Source organism: Nuphar pumila, chromosome 14, assembly GCF_984573655.1.
Source record: "Nuphar pumila chromosome 14, dmNupPumi1.hap1.1, whole genome shotgun sequence".
In the NCBI taxonomy this organism is placed as follows: Eukaryota; Viridiplantae; Streptophyta; class Magnoliopsida; order Nymphaeales; family Nymphaeaceae; genus Nuphar; species Nuphar pumila.
In genome coordinates, this window is record NC_143262.1 from 26,626,130 (window position 1) to 26,640,599 (window position 14,470).

General features: G+C 38.6%; 1 protein-coding gene across 2 annotated transcripts in view; it reads right to left on the bottom strand.

Moving 5' to 3' along the window:
• Positions 1-1,106: 1,106 nt before the first annotated feature.
• LOC149816672 (THO complex subunit 4C-like) overlaps positions 1,107-14,470 on the bottom strand; it is a 39,689-nt gene continuing 26,325 nt past the window's right edge. For both annotated transcript variants that reach the window (XM_089987231.1, XM_089987232.1), the window contains exons 5-6: positions 2,086-2,139; positions 1,107-1,517 (exon numbers count right to left, since the gene is read on the bottom strand). In XM_089987231.1, coding sequence (XP_089843357.1) covers positions 1,340-1,517; positions 2,086-2,139 — 232 coding nt within the window. In that variant the 3' untranslated portion in view covers positions 1,107-1,339. The remainder of the gene's footprint in view (positions 1,518-2,085; positions 2,140-14,470) is intronic.

Here is a 14,470-nt window from a genome sequence, read left to right on the forward strand (position 1 = left end):
CTTAAGCAGCTGGTGATGAAAAGCAAACATTTGTTTTTAAAAAAACTACTAGTTAGGGCTAGGAGTGTAACTGGGTCAGGTTCGGCTCAAGTTTTGTCAGACCCAATTCCAAACCAGGTCTAAAAGTAAGACCCAAACCCAACACAATCTAGATGGGGTTCGAGTTTGGGCAAGGCTAGAAATTGTGGGCTCATATGAGTTAACAGTTCGGTATGGACCAGCTGGGTATAATCCGGTCGAAACTCTAATTACACCTGTTATGATTCTGGTTCAGGGGTATGGATGAAAAAGTAGACTCATATGGGTTAACGGGTTCAAGTATGATCAGTTCGGGTCTCAGCGGATTTGCATTTAAACTCAGATTTTGATATGATTAGTAACTCGCCAAAAGAAAAATATGTAAATTAATGGATCAACTATCCATTAAAAGGATTATATGATAGCAAATAAAAAGATTATTAACTATTGTAAATTAATGTTAAATCTAAATATAAAAAGAATATTTTCATTCCAACCAATCATTTGAAGTTGAAATAAAAAGGACATCAATGATATATCATAATCAAAATGTATCACAAAATATATCATAATTTATGGCAACAGTTTAGTTAAATATTTTGTGATCCTTTTCAAAAGCGTACACGTTCTCAACTTCAACAACCAATCTAAACTCAACCACAATGTCAAATACATAATATTCATACAAAAGGATAGCTTGACTGAGTAATGAGTTTGAAAAAGAAAAAGAAAAAATTTAACAAACCCAACAAAGTTGACTCCAGAAGCTCTTAACCTGTTTCATCAACTCCCAAGATAACGACTAAATTAGGGAAACTGACAGCCCCAGAGACATGATATGAAGCCTGATCTTTTGGGTTCTTCTCAGGTTTTGTATATCATAAATGAGATGGCCAAATAACAATAGCCTTTTTTTGATGAATATTTTGTTTTCCAACAGGTGGAGGAAACTGAATTTCCCCCTTGTCAAACGCTGGCCATGATCACCCTCATCATCATAAGAAACACTGATGACAATGATGCAGATGATGAGAATATCACCCAATGATGATCGATGCAGAAGAACAGATTAAAAGAAAGAAATAAGATGACGAAAAAAGGGCCCTACTAGGCTGCCCATAAAGCAACTAACTATGGAAAACACTAATATAAGATGTTCATATCACCATGTTAATCACACCAAATGAGAAAGATGAAGGTTGAAGCATAGGTAGCAAAACAGCGATGCACACCACCAAATTCACTATTCAAGTTCTGTTATTCTTTACAAGCAACCAAACAAGCCATGCCATTCCACACCTGGGTAAGGGCACTCAGCTGCTTAAGACGTTTGCATGGCTTCAGCATGATACTCGTCCAATTCATTGTCCAATTCACCTACAGACTTTTCCTGTGGTTGCCTCCTTCCACGCCCTCCACGAGCACTGCCACGGCCACGACCACGGCGCCAGCCACCACGTCCCTGCCCACGACCACGACGGAAACCTCCACGGTTCTCACTGGTAGGGAATAGAAATGACATACAATCACATAGTTATGTGGTATTCAAGGAAAAGATATGCCAGGATGAGGCGTACCACTTGGACTGAGTGGAACCAAACACAAACGACCTTATTCAAGTCAAGAAATCTAATTTTAGGTATTTTTGCACATACTTGTCTAGAAATGTAGGAATATATTTATATTCGAGTAGAAAATTCAGAGACTTCCCAACTTATCTCATCTGTATAAGTGGATGCACCTAAACTCCATATGGGAGGGACGTGCAGTGCGCATGGACATTCCAAAGAAATAGGCAAGAAACATGGAATGAAGGACCACTTACCGTGTTCCCAAAGACAATTAGAGAAAAAAGCATTTCGCTTAATAAAAGATACGGAGGCAACTTATTAAGTCACAATGTTCAATAAGTGCCAGTTCAGGATGATGTGTTTCCAAGCTAATACATACCAATTTGTGAACTTGAAAAACATGCATAGATGCTTGTAAAATCGTGGAGTTCAAATGAAAAGCGTCAATCAATTAGCAAAATTAAAAACCATAAACAACACAATGTTGCATACTTACCCAACGCCACGATTCAGGGAATTCGCCACACCAACAGTTCGACCTGGCTCAGGCCTGCAAAAAAATTTGGTCAGGACACCCCAACTTCAGCAGAAACCAATTATAACAGTGAAATACATAACCAAGTGACAAAATATTACTGAAACATGTGCAGTTGACATATCATGACAGTCCAACTTTATTATTTTAGTACAAAAAATATAAGAGGGAAAATATTAATGAACTACTATATATATGATTATCACATCATTTATTAACAAATAAGGTAATTAAACACTATCTTAATCTCCACAATTATTAATGCCAGCTTACACATTACTAGCCAGTATCCACGGAGAAGTCCAAAAGCACAAACAAAGGCCAAGCCTTTAAGGAACGTTTGGAAGCAAGAAAATTTCTCACAGGAAAAGAAATTTTTGCCTATGAGAAAGTTTTGATATGAAAACTTTTCTAAAAGAAAAATTCACTTTTTTGTGTAGCATGAGAAAAACCGAATGAAAAATGTGAGAAAAATGAGAGAAGGGGGGACCTCCAAACCCCTCTCACAGAGAGAGAGGTGGTCGATCACACCAAAGATATATATATAGCGAGAGAGAGACCTGAAAATGGTGGTGGGTGGGAGAAAGATGAAGATGGAGGATGCTCTTCTTGTGGCAGCCCCATGGGATGAGATGTGTTGTGGCTGAATGGTTGTCCAAATCAAAAAGAATTTTTTATAGAAAAAATTCCTCCACCCCCAGTTGGAGGAATTTTTCCTATCAAAAATCACACTTTTTAGAAAAACTTTCTTTTCAAAAAATTTCTCTTGTTTGGAATGGATGGAAAAGTTGTCATTTTTTCTTTCCTACCATTTTCTCCCTTCCAAATGTGCCCTTAATATCACCAGTCTTCGATCTCCTGATCAGAAAAAGAAAGAATACTGAAGACATGGGAGAATACTGCAGATAAGCTGTCACACGGACACTCCATTTTGCCCTACGTACCCATGTCGACACTCATAGACACCTGGACATGCCATTTTACCCTCCGAACATACAAGTTTGTATTCAATTTATAATTTATAATCATATTTTCAGTTTATAACATATATTTTAGATATAACATATATATTTAGATTATACTCAGTTTATTTTGAATTTATTTTATATTTATGTGATATTTAATATATATATATAGTTGTATCCCCGTACCCACATTTTTTGGAATTGCCATGTTCTGTACCTGTACCCATACCTGTTAGAAAGGAGCCTTCGATCTTCCACGCTTACCTGCAACAGAGAAAGAGAGAGAGAGAAGAGAGAGAGAGAGGAGGGAGAGTGATTTCAGAGAAAGGGGTTTTGTCGATCATCGACTTACCCTTTCATTCTATTAAATACATTAAGTAAAATAAACCTAGGGTACAGAAATACCCCTTTAACGTGATAATTTACATTTACACCAATTGGGTCTGGACCCGATCCAATATATAAATGGATCGGGTCAGACATATGATGACATCTTTTCAGCCTCCCTCAAGTTGTGCATGGTGCTGAACCATGTACAACTTGCTTTTCAAACACCAAAATTTGTCCTTCGTCAACCCTTTAGTGAGAATGTCAGCAACTTGTTCTTCAGTTGGCACATACATAGGCTCAATCTCTTTATCTTCAACCTTTTTTCTAATAAAATGTTGATCTATTTCAATGTGCTTTGCTCGACTATGATGAATGGGATTGAAGGACATGTTGATGGCACTTTGATTGTCACACAGCAACAGTGACCGAGCAATCGGTTCTCCCATTTCTATGAGGAGATGTCTTATCCATGTAGCCTCGGCCGTGGCAGTGGCCATGGATCTGTATTCAGCCTCAGTGCTCGATCTAGCAACCGCTTTTTGTTTTCTACTGCTCCAGGATACCAAGTTTGGCCCAATGAAGCTGCAATAACCGGATACTGATCGTCGTTCGTCTGGATCACCCGCCCAATCAGCATCAGCATAAGTGACGATCTCATGGCCCTCATGGCCCCCGCCTGGATCTAATTCCCTTTTCTTGTATACCAGCCCATCACCAATTGTACCCTTCAGGTAACGAAGTGTACGTTTGACTGCCTCCATATGTGACATACGAGGTTCATGCATAAACTGGGATACCTGATTAACCGAATATACTATATCAGGTCTAGTAAAAATCAGGTATTGCAACATGCCAACTAAGCTGCGATAGTTAGTGGGATCCTCATATATGTCCCCGTCTTTTGAACTCAGTTTCTGATGAATGACACTTGGATTTGTCAATGGCTTACAATCTGTCATGCCTGCTCTGCTGAGAATGTTCAACGTGTATTTGTGCTGAGTAAGGGTGAGAGTATCATTTCTTTTATCAACTTCTACCCCAAGAAAATATCGCAGCTCTCCCAAATCTTTCATCTTAAATCTCTGATTTAACAACGCCTTCACCTGCTCAATGTGACTTTTACAGTTCCCTGTGATGATGATGTCATCTACATATATTAATAGGAAAGTAGTGACTCCTTGTAGATTGTGAATAAATAATGAGTGATCCAGAAGGGACCGAGAGAATCCATGCCGTTGTATCTCTAGAGAAAAATTGTTGAACCAGGAACGAGAGGCTTGTTTCAAACCATAGAGTGCTCTCTTTAACTTGCATACATATTCTTTGGCTTCTCGTTCTGCATATCCAGTGGGTTGTTCCATGTAAACTTCTTCTTTTAAATCCCCATGCAGAAAAGCATTTTTTACATCCAGCTGGCTCAATGGCCAACCATATTTAATAGCTAGACCCAACACAATGCGAATGGTCCCCATTTTAACTACAGGACTAAAAGTTTCATCAAAGTCTTGGCCTTCCTCTTGTGTAAATCCCTTGGCTACAAGTCTAGCCTTGTACCTTTCAATGCTCCCGTCTGGTTTATACTTTATCTTGTACACCCATTTTGACCCAACAACATTTCTGTTTAGTGGTCTGGGTACAATCTCCCATGTTCCACATTCATGTAAAGCTTTCATTTCTTCATTCATTGCTTCAACCCATCTTCTAGAGCTCGCAGCTTGATAGAACATGAGGGGCTCTTCCTCTTTACTTATGGATGTCAAGAACAACTGAAAATCCAATGAAAAATTTTTATAACTTATCCACCTGTCAAGTGGATGTCGAATCCTTGAGGATCTTCTGATATCCATTGTCTGTGAAGATGAATCCGTACTCGTACGCGGGGGAATGAGGGCTCTTTTTCTCGCCGGGTGTACACAATACCTTTATACCTTGCTGGCTCCAAGACATGTGGAACAGTTTCTTCCGTTTGAGTTTCATTTGCTGATTCCTCATGTGTCTCCTTCTGACTGCAATTTTCTGGACAGTCTAATCTATCATTGGAAAAAAGTTCTGAATTTAACCATGGATAGTATACCTCAATGCTGGGGCTTGAGTTATCAGCATGAAGGGTTGAATTAGCATCCTGAGCATCAAAGTTCATCTCATCGAAAATTACATTCCTTGATATCTTGACACGCTTAGTTAGAGGATCATAGCACCTGTACCCTTTGTAGTCTTCTACATATCCTATGAACCTGCATTTTAAGGCTTTATCTTGAAACTTGTGTCTGAGTGAGCTGTCAATGTGAACATAGCAAACAGACCCAAACACACGTAATGCATGGTAATCAGGTTGTATGCCAAAAAGAGAGAAATATGGTGACTTATTTTCTAAGATACTCATGGGCAATCGATTTATCACATGGACTGTGGAGTGAAAAGCCTCAGTCCATAATGATACAGGAAGATTGCTCTCGTGCATCATGCTCATTGCAGTCTCTATAATATGTCGATGCTTCCTTTCAGCAATCCCATTTTGTTGAGGTGTATGCGGGCAAGACACTCTTCTCTTTATCCCATTATGTTGAAGGAAAACAACAAAGTCATTCGAGGAGAATTCACCTCCTCCATCACACTGGAAATTGAGGATGTTGGTAGAGAAATGATTTTGAACAAAAGAATGAAATCTTTGGAACAATCCAAAAACTTCTGATTTGTGCTTCATAAAAAATATCCAAGTATAACGTGAGTAACTATCAATAAAAATAAGATAGTATTTACTGCCAGAAAGAGAAGTAATTGAGGCAGGACCCCAGACATCTGAACAAATGACCTCAAATGGCCTTGAAGCTCTTTTATTGATGGAAGCAAAAGGTAAGACATGACTCTTACATAAAAGACAACTAGAACACTTTGTATCAACGACCTCTGAACTCAGACTGGACTTAGGAATAAAATTATTCAAGACAAGTTTTTCAATAAAATGACGACCACAATGGCCAAGACGACTATGCCAAAGTCTTTGCTTATTACATTCAGAAATATTGAATATAAAACCAGAATCAACAAATTGACGTTGGTGAGGCTTCAAGGATGAATAGCCGGAATGAATGGAGGAAGGATCTTCTTGAAAGATATACATGTTGCCCCATCGTTTTCCTTCAGCGAATGTCTTCCTCGTGTGAAGATCCTTGACATAAACAGAAGAGGGAGTAAATTCAACTGAAGCATTGGCATCATCAACAAGTTTTGAGACAGAAACAATGTTCTTTTGAATATTAGGTGCATGGATGACACTTGGAAGTTTAAGAGAAGACTTTGACATTGGTATAATGGCATTTCCAGTGTGTGAGATTGAGTGATGAGATCCATCTCTTGTGACTATGCTATTCTTACCAACATAAGGTGTAAGAGTCAAGAGTTTACCTGCATCACCCGTGACATGAGTAGCTACTCCAGAGTCGACATACCAAATTCCTTTGTCATTTTGCTTCATATTCAATCCTGCCAAGGCTGCCAACAGCAACTCCTTTACTTCTCCATCCTTCCTAGCCTCTGCTTGTGGAGCTTTCCCTTTGTTTTGAGGATTAAACCAACAATTTGCTTTAATGTGTCCTTTCTTGTTGCATAGAAAACAAGTGGGAATGGGTCTTTGTCCTTGTATATTTGGTGTCGGAAGTATGCCACGACCTCCATAGGTGTTTCTCCCTTGGCCTCCTTTTCCTCGAAAAGAGCTTCTTCGTCCTCGGTCATAACTCATTCTCATAGCCAGCACATTTTGTGTTCCTGAATTCCCATGAGAATCTTCAGAAGATCCTTTCAGAGTCATCTCATATTGCAATAGTTTCGCACGAAGATCTTCAAACTTTGGAAGTTCTGGTAAACATAATAAGGTAGTCGTCATAACATGATAGTCTGACCCCAATTCACTCAAGGTTTGTTGTACTTTATCCTTTTCACTGACAAGACACCCAACAACAGCCAGTTGGTCCGTGATGCCTTTCATTTTGTTCAAGTATTCCATAACAGACATGGAATCTTTCTTCAGCATTTGAAATTCATGCTTAAGATACATAATTCTTGCCTCAGAAATTTGTGAATACGTCTGAACTAACTCATCCCACAGTTCCTTGGTCGTACAATCATCAGGAAGAGCAATAAGGACTTCCTGTGAGAGAGTTGAAGTGATGTAGGCCACTAACGATTGATCCCTCTTTATCCAAGCAACATATTCTGGGTTCTTGTGAAGAACAACAGATTGTTCTCCTTTATCGTCCGCCTTTTCTTGTGAGAGGAATTCTGGAGGTGGTGGAACAGATCCATCCAGATGACCGGAGAGGTCCTGACTCTTTATAAATGGAATGATCTGTCTTTTCCAGGTTAAGAAATTGGAGTTATTCAATTTCTCAGAGACTAGCTGACCAAGAAAGCTTGAGGACAGACATGACTGTCCATAAGAGGAATCCATTCACAGCAGAGGACTCGGCTAACAGGGTTTTAGGGATATCACAGTCGAGGTCTCGACTGACAGGGCACTCGGCTGACACTTAGGTATAGATCAATAGAAATGGGAATCACGCACAGCAGTTCAGAGATACAGCAGTTCTCACGCACAGCAGTTCAGAGATACAGCAGTTCCAGAACCCACGAAAAAACAACAGTTTTAGAATCACGCACAGCAGTTCCAACATGGGAGATACATCAGTTCAGTTTTAGAATCACGCACAGCAGTTCCAGAACCCACGAAAACAGCAATTTCAAAATCACGAACTCAGAAATATTTTCACAGCAGTAATACTTCCAGAACCCACGAAACAACAGATTCAGAATCACGAAATCAGAGATATATTTTTCAGAATCACGAACACACCGTGAATGTTCCCAGAAAGGGTCGATACAGAATCACGAACTCACCGTGAATATCTCCAGAAAGGGTCGATTTAGATTTAGAATCACGAACTCACCGTGAAAAGATGTCAGAAAAAATCGACTGTCACCGTGAAAAGAGAGAAAATCGACTGTCACGGTGAAAACTCCACCGTGAAATCGAGCCACCGTGAAATCGAACAAAAATCAACTGTCACAATCGACTGTCACCGTGAAACAGTCACTTTTACCAAAGAGAAACAGTCTTTTACCAAAGAATCGACTGTCACCGTGAAAACTCCACCGTGAAATCGAGCCACCGTGTAACAGTCGCCGTGAAATCGAGCCACCGTGAAATCAAGCCACCGTGAAACGAAGGCAGCTCTTCACGCACAATCGTCACGCTGCTCTGATACCATGTTAGAAAGGAGCCTTCGATCTTCCATGCTTACCTGCAACAGAGAAAGAGAGAGAGAGAAGAGAGAGAGAGAGAGGAGGGAGAGTGATTTCAGAGAAAGGGGTTTTGTCGATCATCGACTTACCCTTTCATTCTATTAAATACATTAAGTAAAATAAACCTAGGGTACAGAAATACCCCTTTAACGTGATAATTTACATTTACACCAATTGGGTTTGGACCCGATCCAATATATAAATGGATCGGGTCAGACATATGATGACATCTTTTCAATACCCAGGTGACAGCAAATAAGAAAAGAGAACCTAGAGGACACTGGATTATAATACTTGAAAGAAACAGTGGCCCTAATGACAAGCCCATGTAATTGTGATAAGGTGTCTCATGTCATACCAAGGGTGTTTATGCCATGACCCACAATGCTTGTGACATAGCTGAACAAAAACAGTACACTAAGACATTAAATGCATTAACAGGTACGGAGGCAATGTGCACATGGTACCATATCGGTATAGCTGGTAAGAGAATTTTCAGAAAAAAGGACGGTGATAAACAGGAACCAGGACCACATGACTGGTTTTATATATTGGATAATTGCTATGTCACACGGATACTTCATTTTGATCCCCATATCATGTCTCCTTATGTACTAGTCAGATTGAAAACTACATAAAAATGTGCATATCCATGTGACATAGGGTTACTGAAAGCTAAACTTCACCTGATAGATCCACATCACAGTTTCATAACAAATCATCCCCACAGCCTTGTCCTTTGTCACATGGATACAAATGTTGATATGGGAATACATCCAATTTTATTATGTTTTCCAATACTACTGGTACATAAGGGGATACAATACTGGAGTTAAAACGGAGCCTTTATTGCATGTTAAGACATGGTTTTATCCATATCTTGGTCAAATCATGTTTTGTCAAATATGATGTTAAACCCAAAAAACCCAACATTTATCTAGTGCTAGGTCACCTATAAGAAATAGGTTAGGCATGGAGTGTCAAGTGTCTACTACAGACGATGTCACTAATCTAGTTGTAGGCTTGTAGCACAACATTCATGGCCTTGTGCATTTGACCTTGAATGTCGTGAATCCATAGTCACCAATATCGCCGATATTTTGAAAATATCGCGATATTTTCAAAATATCGGCAAATATAAAATACGGCTATATTTTCTGAGTTTTTTTAATTAAGTTTGTATTTCCTGTTTTTTGTTTCTTTTATATTTTAGAACCTTTAAAACATGTTTCGTTATATTTATGAAAGAAAAAAATACGAAACTTATTATTTTCTTAGGTTTTTTATTGTTATTTATATTTTTTCAATTTTTAAACTCCTGAGATTTCCCCCGAGATATTTCCCGATTTATCAACTTTTGAAAATCTTACTGAGAAATACCCATGCCCAGAAATTACCTTTAACGATACAGATGAATAAGCTTGAATCTAGATGCTATATAAATTGCAATATGACCACATTTTGAAATTTTGATAGTTTTCAACACTTTCAAAAACAATCTTGTACCTCAATTATACACAAGCTTGCTTACATGCATTATATAACATTCTAGGCCTTTGGTATTTTTTTCTCATTTTTACCCGAGTTTGACCGTAAAATCATTGAAATTGTGTTGGGAAGGCATACTCCCACTTGGGGATTCCTTTTCCCTTAGAAAGATGTGCTTCGGCAGGGCTAATCGTAGGAGTGTCAATGGGTCAGGTTTGGTTCGGACCCAGGTGGAACCAGACTTGGACCCGATTTTCAGGTATGGTATCCAGATCCGGGTCTAATCGGGTCCACTATAAGAAAAACCATACCCGGACCCGATAAGAACTACATGAACCAGACCCGGACCATACATGGTAAAACCAGATTTTTTATCATTTTTACATTGAAAATTTGTGAGACTTAATCGGAACTCGGGATGGGTTCCAGTCTGGTATAAAATTTCACAAACTATAATGGGGTCCATGTATTAATCGGACCTTCGGGTCCAGACCAGGGTCTTAATCGGCTCTTTTTATTTATCACCATATCCAGACCCTATAGGGTTTGGTTTGGGCGAGTCTGAGTAAATCTGACACGTTGACACCCCTAGCTAGTCGTATAAATTTGAGAAGCTACAAATAAAAGTTCCCAATATTTTGGTTTTATTTTTTTGGGGGGGGGGGGGGGGTATCCCTTTTTTCTCAAATTTTGTGTGTGTAATGGGAACACTGCACAGCAAAAGAAGCCCCCATGTTGTGGGAACTTTTGACAAATTGAGTTTCTTTTTTTCCTTTTGTGATTGTATGTTCAACGGACACACAACACCTCTGTCTTGGGATATAATCCTGTTGAACAGGCCCTTCATTGCAACTAAACGCCACAGAATTGGTTGTGTAATGTATCCCCCCGCAATAGCCTTGCTCACCCCAGCCAGAAAGTGGACAACAACGACCGAGGCAAAGGAGTTGATTGGCATACTCTATCGCTAGTATCAAAGTGAGGACTATGACGGACCGAGTGACAGCGAGAGAGTTGCAGATAGTGCTTGAAATGCCACACCAGCAAACTGAACATAGTAGAATTGGTCATGCAAGGTAGTCCTTGTATGCAGCCTTGCTTGCCCCAACCAAAAAAACGGTAATACTGGCTCAGGCAAAGGAGTTGATTGGCTGCATGGCAGACTCTATCAAGTGTGCAACAAAGAAACCCCCCATGTTTGGGCAAGTTTGGGAAGCTTTTGACAAACTGAGAGTTTTTTATTTTCCTTTCGTGATTGCATGCGGCTGGCTGGTTGTATGGCATTATTGTGCACATAATGCACAATAGCAAAGGAAACCCTCAAGGTTGAGGGATTTTTTTAGTTTCTGAACATTTCTTTTCTATTTACTATATGAGTATTTGTTAAGATTTATTTTTTTTCAACTTAAATGCACATGGTAGAATATGAGACGTGTCAGAGCTAGCTAAATCAAAAAACAGAGATCCTAGTTGGGACCATGGGGTGCTCATGACAAGCAAAAGAAAAGGAGTTAGGCTTTCCTATCTTGGGAAAGATGTATGGAGGAATAAATAGGTTAAAACAACACCTAGTACATGTGAAAGTACAGGTTTCCCTTTCACAAAAGCAAAGAAGGAAGTTAAAGAAGCAATGTTTTAAAATCGTATAGGGTACAAATCTACAAAATCAAACATGAATAGTAGGTGCAAAGAGATAGCTTCACTTGATTTAGATGATAGTGAAGATGATGAAATAGATGTACTAAGTCCAAATTACTCTAGATTGAAAAAGGGAAAATTTGTTAAAGAAACCACAACTCCAAGAGGACCAAGACATGATTCAAGCACAACAGCTAGCATACAAAATTCTTAAAAGATTGGAAGATTGGATAAGTTTGTAGTGAACAAGATGTTGACATTTACACTCAAATTCTTAAAGAATTGGAAGATTGGATAAGTTTAAAGATGCAATGGATAATCAAGCAAGACAAAGGATGTACACAGCAATTTCAAATATTTTTTATCATGCTGCAATCACATTCAATGTAGTCAGCACTCCTTATTTTCATGAAATAATAAGAGTTATAGGTCGTTTAAAGCTTCCAAGGAGAAGGGAGATTGCATTATGTGTATCTGTTGATACATTTGATATTATCAAAGATACAATCTATTTAAGATGAGTAGGTGATGCTACAAGTTGGAAAGAAGATGTTGTACAAGTAATTATCGTTTGATTGATTATTGTTTTTAGTTTAATTCAACATACAATGTGATTTTGGTGATATTTAATATTTTCACTTTAAGTTCTCATAATTGTCTTTACTTCATTTTTTATTTTTAGGTGGTCACTTTTAATGCAGAAAACTTTGCTGCTGCTACAGATTTTTTGAAAAGGAATTCATCTTATTCGGGACTCCTTGCACAGCCCATTATTTGGATATCATCATTGATAATAATGGGAAGATGAAAAAAAAGTAAAGAATTATACAGAAAAGGTAAAATGATTGTTGATACACATAATGCAAAATCATTTTACCAACAAAAGAGATCTTTATAGAATCAAGATTTGCAACAAATTTCATTTTGCACCAAAGCTTGCATGAAAGGTTGACTTGAGAAAGATTTTGCATCTGATTAGTAAGTTAATTATTAATCCGCAAAATTGCAAGAAGGAAAGGCAGTCGAAGAGATTATCATGAGTACATGCTTTTGGAAGACATCCATTGTACTAGTAAAACCATAGAACCTCCGCTTCAAACCTTGTTCAAACTTCAAACCTTGTTGGTGGATAGTCATGATCAAACAAAAATGGGTTACATAGGTGAGCCAATGGATAGGGCCAAAATGAAAAATAAAGATATTTCTGGTGCTGACGAGATTAAGTGTAATGTTTATTGGGATTTGATTGACAAAATATGGCAGGGCCAACTTCACCTTCATGCTGCGGTATTCTTTTAAAATCCAGCATTCCAATATTCACTTCACTTCTCAAAAGGTAAAACTCTATCACATTTTTTTTTAATATTTAATGACTTTAGTCTTAATGATGATTGATGTTGAAGTCAGCTGGGGTTTGTGGCAAAACAGAAAGAGAGAGAGAGAGAGGAAGAAATCGTCATTCAGCATTAGACCCTAATCCCTTCTTAAAGGAATTAGTTAATAATAAGTTGCAAAAGGAATCCATCTATTTTTCACTAATTGCGTACTGCTACCCAAACTGAAAAGATGTTTTCTTTTTTAACACTCCCCCTCAAGCTGGAGCATATATATCTATCATGCTCAGCTTGTCACAACATCTAAGAAAGCCCACACTAGCAAGAGGTTTAGTAAACACATCAGCAGCTTGATCCTCTGAAGCAACATGACAAGTAGAGATTTGTCCAGTTTGTACTAGATCTCTTATGTAGTGACAATCAACTTCAATGTGTTTCGTCCTCTGGTGAAACACTGGATTATTTGCAATATAGGTGGCTGCTCTGTTATCACATCTAATCACCATCGGCGTTGAGGTCTGTTCATGTAGATCTCTGAGAACTGATCTAACCCATATCATTTCGGCTGCAGTTTGAGCCATGGCTCTATATTCTGACTAAGCACTCGATCGGGCTACTACGGTCTGGTTTTTACTTCTTCAGCTTATTAAATTTTGCCTATAAACATACAAAACCCCATAGTGGACTTTCTATCACTAATGTCTCTTGCATAGTCAGCATCCGAATAGGCAACTATATCAAGAGAGGAGCTTGGTTTGTATAGTAGTCCTTTACCTGGAGAAGACTTCAAGTACCTAAGAATCATCATTGTTGCCTGCCAATGTACTTGGGTTGGTTTATCTATGAACTAGCTAATCTTGCTCACGGCTAGGGAAATATTTGGTCTTGTTATTGTAACGTACAAGAGTTTACCAACTAGAGACCTGAAACTTCTACTGTCAACCGATTCTGCTTCTTCAAACATGTGAAGTTTAGGATCCATTGGAATGTTGGCAGGTTTGGCTCCTAACATTCTTATTTCCCGTAACAAATCAAGTACATACTTCCTCTGTAATACAACTAACCCTTCACGGTTTCGAGACACCTCTATACCCAAGAAGTATCTAAGAGGACCAAGATCTTTGGTAACGAAGTGCTTCTGCAAATAAGCTTTGGTATCGAAGATATCCTTTTTATTGCTTCCTGTGAGTAATATATCATCCACGTACACAACCATAACCACAACACCCGTGAGAGTTTTCTGAACAAACAATGAGTGGTATGATGCCAACACGTTAAAACCAAATGCAGACA